This window comes from Pelophylax lessonae, assembly GCF_965119305.1.
Source record: "Pelophylax lessonae genome assembly, chromosome: 3".
Taxonomy (NCBI): domain Eukaryota; kingdom Metazoa; phylum Chordata; class Amphibia; order Anura; family Ranidae; genus Pelophylax; species Pelophylax lessonae.
This window is the reverse complement of record NC_138770.1, coordinates 594126192-594149520: the sequence shown is the minus strand read 5'-3', so window position 1 is coordinate 594149520 and position 23329 is coordinate 594126192. Positions and strand designations below refer to the sequence as shown.

Genomic DNA, 23329 nt, shown 5'->3' with positions numbered 1-23329 from the left:
GTACAAATATTTTTGCAAAAAAAATAACAAACCTGTCATACCTACCTGCTCTGTTTAATGGTTTTGCACAGAGCAGCCCCTCCTCTCAGGTCCCCCACTGGTGCTCCTAGCTCCTCCTCTTCTCTGAACTATACTTTTATGGCAAAAAGTTTAATTTTAAACACCTGGAAGATGCCCCATCTACCAACCCTCTCAGAGTGGTAACAACTGCTAAACACAGCTCTCCTGGTTTATCAACTTACATACACTATTATGGGGGGTCTCCAAAAAGCGTTACAAAAAAATAAATTGAGGACCTTGGACGAATTCTCCTCTTACTATTTAACCTCACTGGGTCCCTGCTAGACCATCCCTCGCTGTGTATACTTTCTTCAGACATTTCTGACTTTGTATTGTGAAATTGGCTTTTTATGTGATGGATGTGCACTTTGAGCTACACAGGACTTGGCATCTGAAGGGTTATAAAAGTATTTTTTTCTTGTTTTGTTACTGTATTCATACTTTGTACTACTAGAAAACACAACAAATAACATCCTAAGAGCCCATTCACATTAGCGTGACTTGTCAGGCGACTTGTCAGCCTGACAAGTCGCAGTATGTCGCGGTCCATTGAGTAGTACAGGACCCGTTCTAATAGGAGCGACACAAGTCGCTCTGACTTAGAAAAAGGGTCCTGTACTACTTTGGGGCGACCTCGGGGAGACTTGAATAGACTTCCATTATGTGAAGTCTCTGCAAGTCGCGCCGAAGTCGCAGTGCACAGCGGTGCACGCGACTTCACAGGTCGCCCCCCGAAGTTGTGTCGCCTCAATGTGAATGGGCTCTAAAAGAAACACAACGAAAAAGGTCTGCAGAACAGACTTATGTGACCGATGATGTGGTATGGCCCAAAACACCAGCATGGCAAAACTGAAGCCTTCTCTGCCTAACATTAGCACTCACTGATTTTTTGGACAACAGCTTTACAGGTGAAATCAAAGCTAAACAAATGTTGTTAAAGTACAAGAGCCATATGCATTGGTATTTAAATATAGATGTCATTTGTTTCAGATCAGTGCAGCATTCCAGTTTGTGGCTGGAGTTCAGCTTTAATGAACAATTCCATGCAGTAAGACTGTGTTAAAATCAGAAAGTTTGCTCAATTTCTCCAGGGATTGTTGTGGTGCCCCAGTTCTGTCTCCCGACTTCAACAATAAAACAACGAGTGAACACTGCCAATCGCTCAGTTCTCACAGCTCTGTGAGTAGAGAGCTGTTGACTGTCAATCACTGACTCTCTGCTCTCCCCCCCTGATGGGCTGTTGAGGGGGAGGGAGCCGCCGGCTCAGGCTCACGGCAGCTCTCTGAGAGGCTGAGCCAGATAACGGTCCACCAGGCATGTGGGCAGATCTTGACCATATGGTTACGATCCTTCCCGAGCCTGGACTGCCTTATGTGCCCACTGTCTGCTGAAAATGGGTCACAGGAGTGTTAAATGAACTGCACTACTATGATGATCCACAGGAGATGTACAGCCAAAGAGCGTTGGCTGTACTTCTACTTTAAATAGTTTGCAGCCTTTGGCAGTCTAGTAATCATAAAACCCATTTGTTAAAGGGTACGTAAAATCCCAACAATGAACATTTTATTTACTTTCTTTAGAAAAACTACTTGTTAAACATGCAAGAAATTCAGTGAGCAGATAACTTGGCACTGTCTGCCTGCACTCTTATAGTTACATTTACATAGGTTAAAAGAAAAAAGTCCATTGAGTTCAACCAATAATAGAAAACCTCAGTAAACAGATGCCCATAGCCACAGCTGTTCTAGGGGGAAGACAAAAAAGAGAAGTTATCCTTAGATATCAGAAGAGAAATTGGGGGGGGGGGGGGTATTTTGTAGTCCTAGCACACTTCCTGTTCTAAGGGTGACAACACTGCTACTTCATAAAAACAGTACAATGAGTGAACATTCTCACCCTAGAACAGGAAGGGTTTTGCTGGCAAAGTCATCAGTTAAAAACAAAGCATTTAATCATAAATTATAAAATTCTTATTGCCTTACCTTTACAGAGAAAACAATTCCTCCTTTGGGCTTAAAGGAGTTAAAGAGTGCAAGTAGGTCTTTAGCCTTCAGCCTGTCCCAGTCCATATTGCACACAGCCAGCCTTCTGGTTATCTATTGCATTGAATAAAAATATGGATAATAAATTACCAAGTCGGAATATAAATACAAGGGGTCAATTAACAGATTAAATGTAACACTGCTAGGTGCTTCTGCTAACACAAGCAAAATGACTATACTCTGTGACAAATAACCAGGGATATGGCCGATTATGCTTCTTCCTTCTATAGGTTAGAATTTGAACTTCAGTGCTTTCCAAAGAACAATTCATTCACATCTCGTTTATCTCCAAAAAAGGAGCTTACTATAGAATGCCTGTAACATCACTGTACATATGAGCACATACTTGGAATAATTTGTGTAAAAGATTAAACTTTTTGTATGTTTTTTTTTTTTAATCCAAAAAAGTACTTCTAGGTAAAAACACACAAGTATGAAAAAAAATAATCAAGCTCCATGCAAATAGGGTCCTTGGTGGGAACAGAACCCAGGACACAGTGCTACAAGGTAAGAGTGCTAAACACTTAGGCTCCGTTCACATGTTAGCATATGGATCACGGGCAGAACCGCCACGGTTCCGCCCGCGATCCGGAGATTATTGCAAATCGCGGGACGCCTGTGCGTTGCCCGTTGATTTGCAATAGACCCCCAAACGCTGAGCGATGTTGCCGCGATTTCCGCCTGCCGAATCGCGGTAACATCGCGCCAAAAAAATCGCGGGACGCATTGGGACTAAAAAAAGAGCTTCTTTGGATCGTATTGCGTCCCGCGATTTTTTTTGCGCGATGTTACCACGATTCGGCAGGCAGAAATCGCGGCAACAACGCTCAGCGTTTGGGGGTCTATTGCAAATCAATGGGCAACGCACAGGCGTCCCGCGATTTGCAATAATCTCCGGATCGCGGGCGGAACCGCGGCGGTTCTGCCCGTGATCCATACGCTAACATGTGAATGGAGCCTTACAGCTGAACTCCAGCTCTCTTTTCACTTGAACTGAATGAAATGATCAATTCCAGCATAGATCATACCTCTGTGCCATGTTGGTCTGTTGTTCTGGGTTTAGATGTGGCCTTATGTCATGCAACAGATAGAGTCTATGATACACCCCTCTGAAGTCTTTCAGATTCTGCAAACAATGTAACTTCCTTTACAGCTCTGATGGTGGGTGGGATGGACAATACTAATTAGCATTCAATTCCGTCCAGTCACACCTACAGGAAGAGTCCAAACCTCCCAAGTCTCGGCTCACAGATCACAGCATTATTCAAGAAGGAAACCACTTCATACACAGCCTGTTGTAAAAGCTAGCTGGGCTTCTGCTGGGCAGGATCGAATAAATCACAATTAGAACTCAATCCGTCCAGTAAAATATGCCAACCAGTGTGATTTTGTCTGTAGAGGTGGAAATACACTTTAAGAGGTGACAGTAATATAATAAAAAAAGTAACAAGCTTAACCACTTCCCACCCAAGGACGTTCCCGTATGTTCTTGGGTTTCAGTGGTTATACGGGGAAGATGCCTACACCTGCAGGCGTCCTTTCCGGTACCATTATTTTCAGCTGGCGATTCTGTAGAAGGCATAAGTGATCTGAGAGGCTAATTAGCCACTTAATCACTTCTGCGGGTGGCGGAAAGTGGTCCCACCCCCCTCCCGTCGCCGCCTCTCTCTGGCTCTCCGGGCCACGGCGATGGCTGCCTGGAACAGAGAGAGAGGAACTGATGTCATTCCCCTCTCTCTGTAACCCTGGAAACCAGGAGTGACCAGTAATCGTCACTTCTGTTTCCCTGGCCACCAGCGGCCAGAGAAGGAGCCGATCGAACCAATCTCATTCCGATCGGCTGCTTTGGGGGGGGGGGGGGGGGTAGAGGAAAGATTTGGGGTTTAATAGACCCCCAAATCTCTCCATAAAGAGGACCTGTCACAGCCAATGCTATCACAAGGGATGTGGTTCATCTCTTGTGATAGCAAAGTTTGCACAGAAAAAAAAATAAAATAAAAAATTTTGTATATAAAAAAAATAAAAAATTTAAAGCACCACTGTCCCACCGCGCTTACACGCAAGTGGGAACGCATACGTTACTCCGGCACGCATATATAAACAATGGTTGCACCACACGAGGTATTGTCGCGAACGTCAGAGTGAGAGCAATAATTCTAGAACCAGACCTCCTGTGCAACTCTAAACTGGTAACCTGTAAAGGCGCTTAAAGTGTCGCCTATGGAGAATTTTAAGCACCGTAGTTTGCCGCCATTTTACGGGCAGACAATTTTGAAAAGCTTCATGAGTTAGGTATCCATTTATTCGACGTAACATTATATTTCACATTATACAAACAAATTGGGCTAACTTTACGGTTTTATTTTTTATTCATGAATGTGTTTTTTTTTTTTTTCACAAAAATATTGTGTTTGAAAAAAACGCTGCTCAAAAACTGTGTGACATAAAAAATTGCAACACACACCATTTTATTCTATAGGGTCTCTGCTAAAAAAAAAAGAAAATATATAATGTTTGAGGGTTCAGTAATTTCTAGCAAAAAAAGTAGATTTTTACATGTAGGAGCGAAGTGTCAAAATAGGCTTGGGAAGGAGGTGGTTAAGTGCTTCTTCTGCAAGAAGTAACACCATTAGATCAGATGCCATGAGCGTGAACCCATCAATCTCTAGTAAGATTGAAACAAACACATTATTCCCTGTGATTTAAAAATATAAACAAATCATAAAATTACAGCAAACGGATTGTCAATGTATTCATGTGCATATTTTTTTCTTTTTTTTAAGCATTGAATAGAATATGGAAGGATTAAAATCCCTTCCTGAGATGGAACAGGAAATCTCAGTAAACTGACAGTAGTCCCCTTCTTAGACAGTTGTTACCAGTTGCCACCACTAGAAAATTTGCCCTCATCTTTCGTTCTGGTAACAACTGTAAAATTTTGGATTAGTCATTACTTACTGTTTACATCACAATGATTGTCAGGACAAATAGAAAAGGGTGAATCTTGCCAATGGGGACAAATACAGAAATAAAAAAAAACTTAACAGAGGGCCCGATCCTTCCCCACATTAGTCAAAAATATAGAGAATATTTTTATTTTAAGTAAATTCTAATTTTCTCACGTGCAGATTACATGCTGATAGAAAACAGCAAGCAGGGGTTAGGTTTATTTTAATGCAGAGGAGACATGCAATAAAGATCCTGCCTGCTCGCCGTTTGTGACAGCAGAACTTTAGTTCCGCTTTAAGTCTCCAATAGCCTTGGAAAATTCAGGATTATACAAAAATGATAATCTTATCACAGGGAAACAGAGTGCCATGTGTCTTATACCTGGTCTCCTCGAGGCGCATCTTTGTCCATTTCTCTCCAGTCATGTTCGATTTCTGTATCTTTATGTGCTGTGTCAGCCATATCATCATCATCATCATCCTCATCTTCAGAACTTGTTTCAATGTTCCCTTTTCCTCTGGCCAAATCTGGACCACTGTCACTATCCTCTTCCTCCCCTGAGCTTGCATCATTCTCTTCCGAGTCGTCACCTTGTGATTCATCCTCCTCACTATCATCTTCACTCTCCTCCTCATCTTCCAGGTCAATGTTACTAATTTCAGAATCCTCTTCACCAGAAGGAATTTCATTTGTGCTGTCCTCATCACTCTCAACATCAAGTCCTGCAAACCAAGGATTTTTAAAACATGGTTAATAACAGATCAACCCACACAGACTCATATGATCATTGAAGAGTAGGTAAATCCAAAATGTGATATTTCTGATGTGTCTGCTGTATCATGTACTTGTATGAAAAAGTATCATGTTCTCTTTGTACTGCTTCCTTTGTTAAAATTCCTGGTGTTCCTGCCAGTCCCTCTGCTTTCCTAATAAAAGCTGACCACACAAAGCAAACCACACAAAGCAAAACACATTGTGGGCAGTCCTCTAGTTGTGCTGGGAAGTCAGCCTGCTCTCCTCCAATGATCAGACTTGCCCCGACACACTCCAGCTCTCCCCCCCCCCCGCCCCTCACACACAGCCTTTCACTGGAAGATCGGTGTACTGCCGTTTCTCCTCCCCTAGCTCTTATGCAGCTGAGAACAGAGTAAGTGATCATTTATAAAAATAAATAAATGGATTTTATGGTAAGTCAAAAATCCCATCTCTGATGTTCATTGACGGAAACAGCTCCTGATATTCATAACCATTAGGTGATACTGCCCCCTACAGGAGTAGGACACTAGGCAGAAAAGAATTCTAGCTACACCCATGGGCAGTCCCAGGAGGTATACTCCCTCTCTCTGCTATAGCCACACAGTTTTGTTACAAGCAGTGTCAGGAGAATTTTAACTCCACAGAGGGGTGGGTGCTGTGTCCGTCAATGAACATCAGAGAAATGGATTTTACGGTCAGTCAAAAATACAATTTTCTCTTTCGTCCATTGACGGACACAGCTCCTGAAATTCATAGCCACTGGGACGTCCCAAAGCAGTGTTAACCACTAAGCCCCGGAAGATTTTACCCCCTTCCTGACCAGGGCCTATTTTGCGATTCGGCACTGCGTGACTTTAACGGACAATTGCGCGGTCGTGCGACGCTGTACCTAAACTAATTTGACGTCCTTTTTTTCCCCCACAAACAGAGCTTTCTTTAGGTGGTATTTGATCACCTGTGCAATTTGTTGATCATGCGCTATAAACAAAAAAAAAGAGCGTGAATTTTGCAAAAATAGCAATATTTTTCACATTTTTTTTATATGAAATTTCCAAAAAAAATTTGTTTTATGCTACATATGTTTGGAAAAAAAATTGCAAAAAGCGTATTTTGATTGGTTTGCGCAAAAGTTATCGCGTTTACTAACAAAAGCGAAAGATTTTTGTTGTTTTTTTTTAACGCGTAATGGCGGCGATGTGCGATTTTATTTGCGGTACTGCGACATTGCGGTGGAGAGATCGGACTCTTGACTGACATTTTTGACACTTTTGGGGTTACCAGTGACATTTCTACAGTAATCAGTGCTATACATATGCACTGTTACTGTAAAATTACACTGGCAGTGAAGGGGTTAACTTTTTTTGAGAGGGAGGGGTTGTGTGTGTCCCTAGGGGCGTGATTCTAACTGCGATTGGCTGTGGCTTGAGCTGTAGAAACAGTGATCAATGGTCCTACATAGTAGAACCGTATTATCACTGTTTCTACACAGGGAAGAATGACAGGCGGCTTGTTTACATCAGCCGCCTGCCTTTCTCCCTCTGCAGCGACGATCGCTGAGTGACCGGGGGACATCGCGCGCAGGGGGGTCCGTGACCACGCGGGAGCGTGCCTCCGGGGGCGCGCGCTTGCTCCCTAGACCCTCGCAGGCTAGCGACGTAGATCTACCTCACTCTGCCTGTGAGGGGCTGACTGCCGACGTAAATAGTCGTGCGGCAGTCGGCAAGCGGTTAAACATGAGTGGTGGAAACAAAAAAAAAATAAATAAAATTCCCAAGGATAAACATTAAACAACCAGGCAACAGGAGCTCATCCAAACAACTGGAGCCCACCTGGAAAAAAACAACACCCCCTCAAAGGAGTATCCGGTCCTCTTAAACAGCAGCCTGCAAAACATTGCAGCCAAAAGAATCATCCACAGATGCCAAAACATCCACTTAATAAAACTTTGTAAAAAGTGTGCAACGACGACCAGGTGGCCGCCTTGCAAACCTGCGTCACTGACGCCTGATGACGCAAAGCCCAGGAGGCACTAAGCGCCCTAGTAGAGTGCGCCTTGACAGGGAAAGGAGGAATCTGACCCCCGATGGAATAGGCCTGAACCACCATCTGTCTGATCCATCTTGGAATAGTCGCAGAGGAAGCAGACAACCCTTTCAAAAGGTCCATCTATGAGCACAAAGAGAGAGTCTGACTTCCTGAAAGACTCCGTTGCTGCCAGGTACACCCCAATTGCCCGGGCCACATCCAAGGCATACAAGGCAATTTCCTTTGGATGTTTAGGACTAGGACACAGGGAAGGCAACACAATGTCTTCAATCAAATGAAAATCATACAAGGGGTGAGACAGGGGTGAAGAACCACCTAATCCCTGTGAATCACCAGGTGATGTGGACAGGATAACGCCGCCAGTTCCGATATCCTGCGCAGAGGTGATTGCCACTAAAAAAGCCACCTTCTAGGACAGTGTAAGCAGGGATATCTCCCGAATATTTTCAAAGGGAGGCTTCTGTAGAGCTGACAGCACCAAATTAAGATCCCAAGGCAGCAACCGAGCCCACAACGGAGGAACCAAATGTCAGACACCCTGAAGACACAGGGAGTGTGTGGTAAACGTCATTGGAAGAAGACTGCTAAAGTCAACACCTGGCCCTTGATGGTACTCAAGGTCAGTTTCTGTTCAACCCCCCCGTTGAACGAAGGTCAAGATCCGAGCCACCAAGAAGGAGCGAGGAAGAACCCCAAGAGACTCACACCACGCAAGGTACGTCTTCCACGTACGATGGTAGATCTTCCTAGAGGTGGATTTTCTAGCTTTCAACAGTGTAGGAATCAACAACTCAGATAAACCCCTATCCTTCAGCACCTGGCGTTTAACAGCCAAGCTGTCTTAGCCAGCGACTGAAAGGCAGGATGGAAGATCAATCCCTCGGATAGAAGATCCTCCCTGAGAGGAAGCTGCCAAGGACGTCGGCAACCAGCTGCACCAGATCGGCGTACCAAGCCTGGCGAGGCCAGTCTGAAGCCACTAAGATGACCCGAATCCCTTCTGCCTCCATCCTGTGTAAAAGCCCGGGCAGAAGCTTGAGAAGAGGGAAGCCGTAAATCAGATGATACTGACCCCAACGGGGCCACCAGCGCGTCTGTGGTGTCCGCCAAAGGATCCCTTGTCCGAGCCACAAACCTCTGCGCCTTTCTGTTGAGCCGAGACACCAACAGATCCACCTCGGGGGTGCCCCACAGGAGACACAGCTGATGAAACACCTCCGGATGAAGGGACCACTCCCCATGGTCCAACGCCTGCCGACTGAGGTAACCTGCCTGACAATTTTCCACCCCGGCAAGGTGTATGGTGGAGAGGGCTGGAACGAACCGTTCAGCCCACCTTAGAATGTTGGCTACCTCCAAAGCAGCCAGGGCACTTCCTGTGCCCTCTTGGTGATTGACATAAGCCACAGCCATGGCATTGTCTGAGTAAATGCGCACTGGACAACCCTGAAGAAGATCCATCCAATGATCCAGACATAGTCTGATCGCTCGAAGTTCCAAGACATTGATTGGGAGGCTGAACTCTTCCAGCGTCCAGATCCCCTGAGCAGAATGCTTGCCGAGGATGTCTCCCCAGCTGGACAGGCTGGCATCCGTCAGGGACTTCTTCATGCCCAACTGAGCCGGATCTGATTTCCAGAGACTGCAGAGTCTTGTCCCATTTAGTCAGAATTCCTCTTTGCAGGGATATCATATGGAACTGTGCAAACAGAACTGCCTCGAAGGTAGACCCCATCAGGCCTAGCATCCGCATGAAAGTCTGAAGGGTTGACCATTTGTTGAACGGCAGGAGGCGAATTGCTTCCTGCAATTTCTGGAGTATGTCCAAAGAAGGAGCACTCTGGCTAAGGCCGAGTCCAGAGTAAGGCCCAGATAGTCCAGCTTTGTGGAGGGAACCAGAGCAGACATCTGAAAATTCATAATCCAGCCGAACTCCCGCAGAGTTCGTATTGTGATCTCCAGGTTCTCCACCAGAGCAGAGGGAGACTACGCTCACAGAAGGAGATCGTCCAAGTAGCCCCTTACCGCAATCCCCCATTGGCGTAGCAAAGCTAGCACCAGGCCAACACTTTTGTGAAGACCCGAGGAGCAGAGGCAGGAGCAAAGGGTAACGACACAAACTGATAATATTTCTCTCCCACAGCAAAGCGGAGAAAACGCTGGTGATTGGCACATACTGGAATGTGAAGGTAGGCATCCTTGATATCGATAGAGGCGAGGAATTCCTCCTGATGCAGGGATGCCACCATGATTCAAATGGACTCCATTCTGAACTTCTGTTCATCGCCTTGAGGGCCAGGATTGGATGCACTTTGCCTTCCTTCCTGGGAACTGTGAACAGGTTTGAGTAAAACCCTGAAAACATTCCAAGGTCGGAACTGGTACAATCACCCCTTAAAGGAACAGGCCCTGTAAGCGATCTGGGGACAAGCTCAAGTTGGAAGGAAAAACCTTGCCTGGGGAAAAGAGCAAAACTCCATCTTGTAGCCGGACCGAATGAATTTGTGGACGTACTTGTCTTGCACCCGGGAAGTCCACGGGTCCGGAAACCAGCAAAGATGTCCCCCCACCCCCAATACGGGTGAGAGCACACCTTCATGCAGAAGGAGCCTTGTCCACGGGTCTGGAGAAGCCCGATCTTGGCCTGCCAGACAAGATAATTTGGATCCTCCAGAAAAGGCCCTGAAAGGCTTCGAGCCCTTGTTAGTCGACCCCGAGGGACGAAAAAACTTCTTATGAGCTGAGAAGGAAGGCCAATGTCTACGACAAGCTTCCTTGCCCTTAATAGCCTGTAAAGAAAAAAAGTACTATTTCCCCGCTGTGAGACCTTTAATGATGTCATCCAGGGTAGCTCCAAACAGGCGATGGAAGATCAGTCAAGGCCTTTTTTGAAGTCTGATCCGCAGACCAGCACTTGAGTCAAAAGACACGCTGAAGGACCACTGCTAAAAGCAGAGAGGCGAGCCATAAGGGGAGCTGCATCCAAAGAGGCATCACAGATAAACTGCAGCCCCTGGACCAGCTAGTCCGCCAGCTCGGCAAAGGCAGGGGGAGCTGTTCACCCCACAGGTCACGATGTAGGAGCTTAGCCCACTTGGTCAGAGTTTGCGACACTAGGGCAATGATGAATACCGGCCTCAGTGAACCAGCCTGAGTGTACATAGTGAGGGCCACAGCCTCCGCCTTTCGTTCAGTCAGATCCTTAAAGGCCGGGGACTCAACCGTAATCACGGTTGCTTTGTTTAATCTGGAAACCGGAGGGTCCACCACTGGTGGCACAGTCCAATCCTTAAGAAGGGACTCCTCATAGAGGAATGCCTAGTAAAGAGCTTAAGGACCCCACAGGGACGCTTCGGTCATCCCCACTCCTTAGGGACAATTCTGTCAAAATAGGCAGGGAAAGGAAACATCTTTCCCGCTTTGGATAGCTTTTGAGTGCCAAAGGCCACCTGCTCCTCCGTCGCGGCTTCAGCTGCATCCTCCATCTGCAGGGTCTCACACACAGATACAATCAGTGCATCCACCAGCGCCTTTTCGTGTGTGGTCGCAGACGTGGAGGAATTATCCTCACTATCAGACCCAGCAGGGTGACCCGCGGTAGCCAAATCAGATTTAGGATGTGATGAGACAGATGAGGCAGGGGATGCTTTTTGCTAGCCTGTCACCGGTAAGCCACCTCCACCTGGGAAACAAGGGACTCCAGGACCACTGTCAGTGCATCAATGGATGGTTGTGACCCGGAGGGCCCCACAACCTCAGAGAGGGGATCAGGTGGGGAAACGTGCTCCAAAAGACTCCATGAGTCACCAGTGGGACCCCACAGAAAATGTAAAAAAACACAGCTAAGGAACAACCCCCACCGCCCTGGCAGCCCCACCCGGTCACCAGGCACAAAGCACCAAGTGATCCTCAGCAGAGAGGGAAGAGGACCCCACCAGACTCACCACCCACATAAACAGGCACCTGCAGCAACCAGGGTAATCTGCACTACACGTGGAAGTAAAATGATCCAGGAGTCAGCACCAGGGGAAGAGGAGGAGCTCCCGTCGTCTAAATCACCGCCCACAGGGCTCCACTGTCATGGCCTCCGCTATTGCCAAGCGCAAACCACAACAAAATGGCCCCTGGACTACACAAACATGGCCGCCGTGTATAGACACTCACCAGGGCTACAACAAAATAGCGTCACCACAAAGCTTGATCTAAAAAATGTTGTCAGGACCAAAGATCCCAGCAAGGAAATAGGTCCTTACTCCTGACTAGGCAGAAAAAAAAAAAAACCTGAGTCGCTATAGCAGAGACTGCCCATAGGTGTAGCCAGAATTATTTTATGCCTAGTGTCCTACTCCTGTAGGGGGCAGTATAACCCAATGGTTAGTAATATCAGGAGCTGTGTCCGTCAATAAACGAAAGAGAAAAGGAATCAATAATGTTTTTTATATCTATACACAAAAATGTTTTGCCTTTCATTTCTACTTTAAACTGAATGGGGTTTTTACAAGGTGAGAGTATACAATCACTTTAAAGTATATAAACCCGATTACTAAAATCTCATTAGTTTTCAGCCAGAACGGTCTTGTGTGTAAAATGAGCAGTTAACCTATGCAGTTTGGGCATGGCACGGGAAAATGTTTTCTTCCCAGAGTTCAGTGTTAATGTAATCATAAAATTAATTTAAAAAAAAAATAAAAAAATCTGGAGATTCTGCTACGAATGCAGACATTTTCTGTTATAGGGTGACAACTCTCTCCCAAATGTTCCTATGTGTGTTGTCCTTCCACATGTTCTCCAAATGGAGTCTACAAATGGTCATGCAGACACACACTGCACAGGCATGGCTCACTTTTGTCACCATCAGCAAACCCTCCCTGAAAATGCAGTGCAGCATTCACTGTAATACATGTAGACATTAAGTGCATGCAAAAAGACAGCAGGAGATAAGCAGCACTGACATGCAACAAATAATAAAAGGTTGAAGTGAAAACAGCATAGAAAATTGCAAAGAACTATCCCCCTAATCTATTCTAGACTGATGATCCTTAGCTTCCAATATATTGCTGTATTGATCACCTCCAAAACTCCCCATCCACAAACTGAGGTTACATGCAACCAACGAAAATAACTAACACAAAAAGGAGAAAAAACGGAATCATATTTATTACAAAAATGTAAAAATCTTAAAAATACGAAGCATACACTATCCTGAACGATAAAGTCAATTACACAAATTGGTAACTTTGCTTTGCATACATATCTATAAACAATTGTAACATCACATCATTTCTTGGGTATTGCAAGCTTCTACAGAACATAGTATGCTGGTTTCCCTTCTCCTGAAAACATGTAGATATATGGGATTCCTTGTTAGAATTATGCATAACATGTATGGTGTATATTTTCTGATTTGTATGCGACATCCTTAATACCATCCTTTATTCGATGTGCAGTTACAATTGTTGGTAGACATGTATCCAAAACAAAGTCAACAATTTGTGCTACCGATTTGATCCCTCAGGGTAGTGTATACAGGGCCGCCGCCAATAAGGCATTTCCACCGGGCCATCTGTAGGGGGCCCGAGCACACAGAGGTGCCCAGACAGCAGTGGGGTCAATGCGGCGGGGCAGGAGGACAATTAAGGAACAATGCACTGTGTTTGTGGGTCTTCCTCCAGCAGTTGAAAGCTTTCAGCTACTGAAGGGAGAGACACAGAGCATCATTCTGTAATTGTCCTCCAATCCTGCCATAATTACCCCCCTCCCTGTGCTGCCCACATCCGATTCCCCCCCCCCCCCCCCATGTGCTTGGGTCTCCCTCAGCCTGTCCGGTAGGCTATAGAGTGCCCCGTGATTTCTAACAGCAGCCCTGAATGTATACGCCACATTTTTAAGATTTTTACATATTTGTAATAAAATGGATTTTTCTACTTTCGTTTTATTTATTTTGAATGTGCTTGACAACCTCAATTTGTGGAAAGGGAACTGGCTCCATATAAAAATGAAGCTGTATTAAAGTTTTAAATTTCATTCACTTTGGATTTCTATAAAAACATAACCTCAAATTGCTGCCTTGCTATTGCCCCGCACACAAAATTTCAGCATAGATCAAAATTTAAATACCATTTGTTTACAATACAATTATTTTTAAAACTTATGTCATCATGTGACTGCAAAGCTCTGGCTTCTTAGTGCAAATGTGCGACCAACGCCGAGGATGAATTCCTTGGAAAAGTGATGTCACCTGCAAGCATCCAGTGCTGAAGGAGGGGGGGGAGGGGGGTTCCTTTTAGATTTCTGCACAAATGAATGCAGGGTAATGGGAAGGCAGCATTTTAACCACTTAAGCCCCGGAAGATTTTACCCCCATTCCGACCAGGGGGTATTTTGCGATTCGGCACTGCGTGACTTTAACGGACAATTGCGCGGTTGTGCGACACTGTACCTAAACAAATTTGGCGTCCTTTTTTTCCCACAAACAGAGCTTTCTTTTGGTGGTATTTGATCACCTGTGCGATTTTTTGATCACGCGCTATAAACAAAAAAAGAGCGTCAATTTTGCAAAAATAGCAATATTTTTTCACATTTTTTTTATATGAAATTTCCCCCCAAAAAATGTAAAAATCAAAATTTTTTAACATTTTCGGCCAATTTGTTTTATGCTACATATGTTTGGTAAAAAAAAAAATAAAAAAAAAAAAAAATCGCAAAAAGCGTATTTTGATTGGTTTGCGCAAAAGTTATCGCGTTTACTAACAAAGGGAAAGATTTTTGTCATTTTTGTTGTTTTTTTTTTTAACGCGTTATGGCGGCGATCTGCGATTTTTTTTGCGGTACTGCGACATTGGGGCGGACAGATCGGACCCTTGACTGACATTTGTGACACTTTTGGGGTTACCAGTGACATTTCTACAGTAATCAGTGCTATATATATGCACTGTTACTGTAAAAATACACTGGTAGTGAAGGGGTTAACTTTATTTGGGAGGGAGGGGCTGTGTGTATCCCTAGGGGCGTGCTTTCTACTGTGATTGGCTGTGGCTTGAGCTGTAAGGACACTGATCAACGGATCTACATACTAGATCCGTGTGATCAGTGTCTTTACAGCGAGGAGAATGACAGGTGGCTTGTTTACACAAGCTGCCTGACATTCTCCCTCTCCCCCGCCGATCGCCGAGTGACCGGCGGACATCGGGTCCGCTGGTCACACGCGCGGGGGGTCCGTGACCACGCGGGAGCTCGCTCCCTAGACCCTCACAAGCTAGTGACGTAGCCCTACGTCACTTTGCCTGTGAGGGGCTGACTGCCGACGTAGATCGGCGTTAGGCAGTCGGCAAGTGGTTAAAGTAGTTAAAGTAGTTTTATTGTTTAGCTATCCATTCTACTTTAAGTACCAACTGGCTAGGATTCAATCGCATGCTTCCAATGTTAGAGCTGAACTTTTTTTTCCCCTGGTAACCAATAGGTAACTGTAATGAGGTGTATGCCACATTCTGGATTGCAGATCAGCTCTTGCTATAATTCCAGTGCTGCAGTAGGAGAGCTGTGGCTCACCTACAGTATCTAACAAAAGTGAGTACACCCCCTCACATTTTTGTACATTTTTTTATTATATCTTTTCATGTGACAAAACTGAAGAAATTACACTTTGCTACAATGTAAAGTAGTAAGTGTACAGTTTGTATAACCGTGTAAAATTTGCTGTCCCCTCAAAATAACTCAACACACAGCCATTAATGTCTAAACTGCTGGCAACAAAAGTGAGTACACCCCTAAGTGAAAAAGTCCAAATTGGGCCCAATTAGCCATTTTCCCTCCCCGGTGTCATGTGACTTGTTAGTGTTACAAGGTCTCAGGTGTGAATGGGGAGCAGGTGTGTTAAATTTGGTGTTATCACTCTCACTCTCTCACACTGGTCACTGGAAGTTTAACATGGCACCCCATGGCAAAGAACTCTGAGGATCTGAATAAAAGAATTGTTGCTCTACATAAAGATGGCCTAGGCTATAAGAAGATTGCCAAGACTCTGAAACTGAGCTGCAGCCAAGATCATACAGTGGTTTAACAGGACAAGTTCCATTCAGAACAGGCCTCGCCATGGTCGACCAAAGAAGTTGAGTGCACGTGCTCAGTGTCATATCCAAAGGTTGTCTTTGGGAAATAGATGTACGAGTGCTGCCAGCATTGCTGCAGAGGTTGAAGGGGTGGGGGGTAAGCTTGTCAGTGCTCAGACCATACACCACACCAAATTGCTCTGCATGGCTGTCGTCCCAGAAGGAAGTCTCTACCAAAGATGATGTCCAAGAAAGCCCGCAAACAGTTTGCTGAAGACAAGCAGACTAAGAACATGGATTACTGGAACCATGTCCTGTGGTCTAATGAGACCAAAATAAACTTTTTTGGTTCAAATGGTGTCAAGCGTGTGTGGCGGCAACCAGATGAGGAGTACAAAGACAAGTGTGTCTTGCCTACATTCAAGCATGGTGGTGGGAGTGTCATGGTCTGGGGCTGCATGAGTGCTGCCAACACTGGGGTGCTACAGTTCATTGAAGGAACCATGAATGCCAACATTTACTGTGACATACTGAAGCAGAGCATGATCCCCTCTCTTCAGAGACTGGGCCGCAGGGCAGTATTCCAACATAACAAACCCAAACACACCTCCACGATGACCACTGCCTTGCTAAAGAAGCTGAGGGTAAAGGTTATGGCCAAGCATGTCTCCAGACCTAAATGCTGTTGAACATCTTTGGGGCATCCTCAAACAGAAGGTGAAGGAGTGCAAGGTCTCTAACATCCACCAGCTTCATGATGTCGTCAGGGAGGAGTGGAAAAGGACTCCAGTGGCAACCTGTGAAGCTCTGGTGAACTCCATGCCCAAGAGGGTTAGGGCAGTGCTGGAAAATGATGGTGGCCACACAAAATATTTCCACACACTTTTGTTGCCAGCAGTTTAGACAATAAATGGCTGTGTGTTGGGTTATTTTGAGGGGACAGCAAATTTACACTGTTATACAAGCTGTACACTCACTACTTTACAAAGTGTAATTTCTTTAGTGTCGTCACATGAAAAGTTACAGTAAAATATTTACAAAAATGTGAGGGGTGTACTCACTTTTTGAGATACTGTACATAGCAGTTAATGAAGAATAAAAAAAAAAAGTCCCAGCAGCCGCACATCACACAAAACACTCATGTCAAGATAGGAAACAAACAGTCTCAGCCTAGACTCTGTCCAGGCCATGCCCCTGACATGTTTTGTCCTGCCCACGGGACTTAGTCATTATTGCCAAAACTAAGCCCCGTGAGCAGCGTTTAACATGTCTTTATTTTCTTGTCTATTTCGGGCATTTCCCAAAATCGGGGATCCTTTATGACTCGGCTGAACCACTGGTCAGTTGAGAGTTCTTTCTTGGTTGACATTTTGCCAAATATTATAATAACATACAAATCTAGGCTAGAAGTCTAGGCTGAGCCCATTCTTTTCATACGGGTTTTGTGTGATGTGCTGCTCCTGGGACTTCTATGGAGCAGAGACAAGCTCTTTCCCTGCCTACACTCCCAGCGGTTGACAGCATAAAAAGGACCTACTAGAGCCTGAAGTGACACCCTCAGTTTTTTTGTATGAAGTCTCCTACACAGCAGCCATCTGGTCATTTGTCAAAGCCAGAGGTGTAGCAAAAGCTATGCTATCTGGCATCAGGTAAAACATAAACGGGTGGCATACAATCTTTTGTGGTTAACTATTTGTTAAAAAAAAAAAAACAAAAAAAAAAAAAAACTATTTGTTACCTAGCACAGTAGAGAGAGAAAAATAAAAGGATTTCTAGAGTTCTGCTTTAGCGTTCGTTCAAACTTTCTGCAAGGGCACACAGAAAACAATGAGTTCTATGTACCCTGCTAACATTGGAATACAGGCAACTGCTGCAGAGAGATACTATGATGAAAAATGCAACGTCTTTTTTCCGCACCGCTCGGAGCAGCAGCGCATATACTGTAAAGAAATGAAATACCACCCTATAACAGTTCAACAGTTTAAAAAAATAAAAAGTAACCCTGCTCCAAGTTCGTTCAGCGCAAACAGCAGCTCATACAGGAAGCTAATGTGAACTCGCCCTAAATGTTAGTAGTGCATTGTATTGATTTTACTTTGAAAGCACAATGGTATTGGTTGCTGCCAGTTTGAACTCAGCAGTCTGGGCTCTGGCTTCCAGCACAAAGAGCTCTCACATGAGGCTGACTTCTGCAAGACACAGTGGGGGAGATGTACTAAAACTGTAAAGTGCAAAATCTAGTGCAGCTGTGCTGGAAGCCAGTTAATAACGTCAGCTTGTTCAATTAAGCTTTGCACGCTCCAGTTTTAGTAAATCAACCCCAGTGAAACAAAGTTGCTGTCATTACAGATGTATACAATATGGTCATAAACAAATTTATGCAGCGCTAGCATCCATATTAAAAAAATATATATAATATACAGTTGAAAATTTCAAAATATTGTGTACATAAAGTGCTTGGGTGTTGAATTAAATATATCCAAATAAGCAATAAATACTGGATATCAAGTGCTAATAACGAAAGTCCTTGTGCTATATTCCAAATAAAGTGCTCAGATGAATCATAAACCTTAAAATATCAAGTGCATAAAAAACAGTCTTTGTGCAGTGATCCAGATAAAGTGCCAACGTGCCAAATAATTAAAAGGTGCTTGCAACGTGATAAGGTGCCCCTCTCGGTTCCCCACTCACCAAATTGCCACTGTAAAAAGACCTTTAGAAAAATGATTGCACAGTCGCCCAGGATCTTTATAGACTCTTCTCCAATGAGACCTCCAATAATATAAGGGTTCGCTTCCGCTTCCACCATTAAATGAAAAGAAGGCCGTAATGGTGAAGTACGTTTAAACTCTTTTATTTCTCAAATAGGTCAATTGAATACTTACAAGCGTAGAAAGTATTAAAGCATGTAACAGTATGCTCGTGTGGCGCCGCTCTCGGCGTGCGTTCCACACACAGGAAGTTCCTGACTGGAAGTGACGTTCCGTATGGTGCGCAACCCGGTTGGAGGTCTCATTGGAGAAGAGTCTATAAAGATCCTGGGCGACTGTGCAATCATTTTTCTAAAGGTCTTTTTACAGTGGCAATTTGGTGAGTGGGGAACCGAGAGGGGCACCGTATCACGTTGCAAGCACCTTTAATTATTTGGCACGTTGGCACTTTATCTGGATCACTGCACAAAGACTGTTTTTTATGCACTTGATATTTTAAGGTTTATGATTCATCTGAGCACTTTATTTGGAATATAGCACAAGGACTTTCGTTATTAGCACTTGATATCCAGTATTTATTGCTTATTTGGATATATTTAATTCAACACTCAAGCACTTTATGTACACAATATTTTGAAATTTTCAACTGTATATTATATATATTTTTTTAATATGGATGCTAGCGCTGCATAAATTTGTTTATGACCATTCTTCCTAAGATTTTCTTAGTGTTTGCAGCAGCTGCACATACTACTTTTTTCACATATATTTAGTTCACACAATGTGTAGCGCGGGTTAAATTTGTTTTTTCATTCAGATGTATACAATATACCTGATTCTTCAGATTCCTCTATCTCTGTAACAGATTTCTTGGCTGGTGCAATATTCTTTGTCGTTTTCTGTTCAGTCTCAAGGCATTCAGGCTTTTTCTTGTTTTTCCCTTCACATAACTTATTCTCTTTGACTTTTTTACTGCCAGCACTGTTACCTGGCTCATTGCTCATCTTCACTTTTGACTTTTCTTTTTGGCCTTTTTCAGACGTCTTGCTGCATTCTGCACTGGGTTTCTCTTTTAGCTTAGCCTTTTGTTTCCGTTTCTTGGTTCCAGCTTCTTCTTCAGAAGATTCTTCACTCGATTCTGAGAGATCATAGAAGCGCTTTAGGTCCTCTTTGGTATTGTGGTGAATAGGCCGTCCTCGTTTATCCACTGTATAGTTTAGACTGAACCTTTTGTCGTGGAACATCCCCCGAAAGCGCTTGTCAATTTTTATTTTCTTCTCCTTTTCGGGCATCTCCCAAAATCTGGGATCCTTCATGACCCGGCTGAACCGCTGGTCAGTTGTGAGCTCTTTCTTTGACGACATTTTGACAAATATTAAAATACCAGATGACTAAGCTAATAATTTATTCTTCCCACAGACCTTCAAATGATAAAAACACAAAACAAAAATAAAAATAGCTTTAATAAATAAGACATATTAATGCAGGAAAATATACATTCCATCAAAACAAACCTGTTTACCCCCTTCATGACCAGGACATTAATTGCTGATCAGCACTGTGCTAATTTAACTGGGAATTGTACGGTCATGCAATGCTGTACACAAATTAAATTTCTAACCTTTATTTCACACAAATAGAGCTTTCTTTTAGTGGTATTTGGTGAACTGTGTGCCTAATAATGTGTAATGGGTGCTGCCTTTTAGAGAGAAGAAACAACCAGATAGCTGTGCCTATGCACACAGAGTTCACAGCGTTTCTAAACAGGACTCTGTGTGAGATTGGACACAGCCTATGAGCTGTTTCAGCCAAATGCGTGCTGTGTTCAGTCACAGTGTGGGTTGGCAGGGGGCACAAAGCCTGGAAGAAAGGCAGTGACGTACAGGTAAGTGATTGTGCCTGCACCTGCCGCCTGCTCAAAGTATATTTGCTCTGAACAGTCGGCAGGTGTTAATAGACAAGCCTACTATGTATTTAGCTTTTGGACCACTTCCCAGTGAAATGCCCTCCTGGGTGGGGAGCACTTGGGGATATGCAATAAAGTGAACCTTAAAGTGATTGTAAAGTCTTTTTTTTTTTTTTAATAACAAACATGTTATACACACCTGCTCTGTGCAGTTGGTTTTGCAGATTGGCCCGGATCCCCCTCTTCTCGGGTCCCTCTTTTATGCTCCTGACCCCTCCCTCCTGTTGAGTGCCCCCACAGCAACCAGCTTGCTATGGGGGCACCCGAGCCGAGTAACAGCTTCCTGTGTCCATTCAGACATAGAGCCATGACCCGACCCCGCCCCCTCACTCTTATGATTGGCTGACTTTGATTGACAGCAGTGGGAGCCAATTGCATTGCGCTGCTATCTCAGCCAATAAGGAGGGGAGTCCCAGGCAGCTGAGACACTCCTGCAACATCACTTGATAAAGATGGGCTCAGGTAAGTATGCTGCACACAAAGTTTTTTATCCCTTTTTGTTTTTTAAACCTTCTGCCTTTACAATTATTTTAAAGGAGATCTATGATCACAGCATACACTTCAATTTTATAACATCAAGCATTGTAATATTAATAATAATAATAATGAGAAAAGAAAAATATCCTTTGTCCTCTGCTTGCCATTTTGGTCTCAGTGTCTACAGTACAGGTCCTCTTTGAAGTCACTGTAGGGATTGGCAAGATGCAACTTGCTGAAACTTTAACAGGAGTTTAGTGGTATTAAAAGCAAGCCCCGCATTTGTTTCTTCTGACTACGCTGCATTGATGCAGTAATTCATGCAAAAGGAGCCACAACCAAGTATTGAGTGCATACTATACTGTACAAGGACATAATTTCCAATAAGCCAACATTTCTTATTAAAAATCCTTTTTTTTTATTTTTATTTATTTTTTATTAGTTTTATGTAATATTACAATTTTCTGAGATACGGAATTTGGGGTTTTCATTAGCTGTAAGCCATAACAATTAAAATTAAAATAAAGAAATGCTTCAAATATATCACAGTGTATAACTAATTTATATAAACATATGAGTTTCACTTTTTGAATTGAAAATAAATTAACTTTCTGAAGATATTCTAATTTTATGAGATGCACCTGTAGGTGTGTGCAGGGAGTAGCGCTTGTGAGTCAGTTAAGTAGGGGGTGGGGTTTGGGAAATGTGACCATCCTAAATATGGACAATACCAGCAGATGACACGGCTCCCCAAATCATCACAGACTGTGGAAACTTCACACTGGACTGCATGTGACTTGGATTCTGTGCCTCTTCACTCTTCCCCCAGACTCTGGGTCCTTCATTTCCAAATGAAATGCAACATTTTTCACAGTCTGATGATTTGGGGAGCCATGTCATCTGCTGGTGTTGGTCCACTGTGTTTTATCAAGTCCAAAATCAGCGCAGCCTTCTACCAGGAAACTCTAGAGTACTTCATGCTTCCCTCTGCTGACGAGCTTTATGGAGATGCTGATTTCATTTTCCAGCAGGACATGCCACCTGCCCACACTGCCAAAAGAATCAATACCTGGTTTAATTATCATGGTATCACTGTGCTTAATTGGCTAGCAAACTCGTCTGACCTAAACCCCATAGAGAATCTGTGGGGTATTGTCAAGAGGAAGATGCGACACCAGACCCAACAATGCAGACGAGCTGAAGGCCACTATCAAAGCAACCTGGGCTTCCTTAACACCTCAGCAGTGCCACAGGCTGATCGTCTCCATGCCACGCCACGTTGAGGCAGTAATTGAGCAAAAGGAGCCCTGACCAAGTATTGAGTGCTTACTATACTGTACATGGACATACTTTCCAATAAGCCAACATTTCTGTATTAAAAATCCTTGATCCTTTGGTCTTTGGAATTCATTCAAAAAATACAAAGGCCTCTGTGAATAGGCAGCAGAGGGGAGGGGAGCATAGCTACTCTATGTGTTTCTCTCCTCTCGTAGCTGGAGTATATTCTCCAGGTGTGCAAAACCTTGTCACATATAAGTAGCACAGATAAATCCAGAAGGTGACATGCACCTCATTGGACCCAACTCATAGTGTGCATGCACTTTTGGCAAAGTTGCTGAATTCCTGGAATAAAATAAAAAAAAAGCCCACGTTTAAATATTTCTAAAAACGTTTGCTCCCCCCACCTACTGCTTATCCTACCTAACCTATATAAAAACCTGTGTACTTACCCATTGGTAATCTGCTCAGGTCCAGTCACGTGATCCCGCAGTTTAGGTTCAGCGAGTGCTTGTCAACAGCTGGGAATTCTGGTAGCTGTGATTACATCCATAGGCTCCCGTAGCGCAGTCATTGTCAGTGCTCCCCTCTCCACTGCAGCAGCTGCTCACAGACAGTGCTGGAGGATCATAAGACCAGACTCTGGGTCCTTTCACACGGTCCGTTCAGTTTTTTCCTCCGCACAGTGGCTTATTTTTTTTTTTTTAAACGGACACCGATGACACTTTGGAGTGTCTGTTCAGTTTGTCTGTTTATCATCCCATCCATTTGCGGATGATAAACAGGGATAATGTATGCCAATGGGATTGCGGATGTAATCGGATGACACCGCTGACACCCGTTTTTGCGTCCATTCCGTTTTTTAAACGGAAGAAAAATAGGGTTCTCTTCCGTTCCAACGTAAAGGACGCAAATCGGATGTCAGCAGATGGTCATCTGCTGACATCCGCAATCCCATTGACGTACATTATCTCCATTTTTCATCCGCAAACGGAT

At 44.0% G+C, this 23329-nt stretch overlaps 1 protein-coding gene across 1 annotated transcript in view; it reads right to left on the bottom strand.

The window, feature by feature from the left end:
* ESF1 (ESF1 nucleolar pre-rRNA processing protein homolog) overlaps positions 1-23329 on the bottom strand; it is a 128575-nt gene that overhangs the window by 97887 nt on the left and 7359 nt on the right. The window contains exons 2-4 of the mRNA XM_082252471.1: positions 19445-20033; positions 5433-5773; positions 2043-2156 (exon numbers count right to left, since the gene is read on the bottom strand). Coding sequence (XP_082108597.1) covers positions 2043-2156; positions 5433-5773; positions 19445-19976 — 987 coding nt within the window. The 5' untranslated portion in view covers positions 19977-20033. The remainder of the gene's footprint in view (positions 1-2042; positions 2157-5432; positions 5774-19444; positions 20034-23329) is intronic.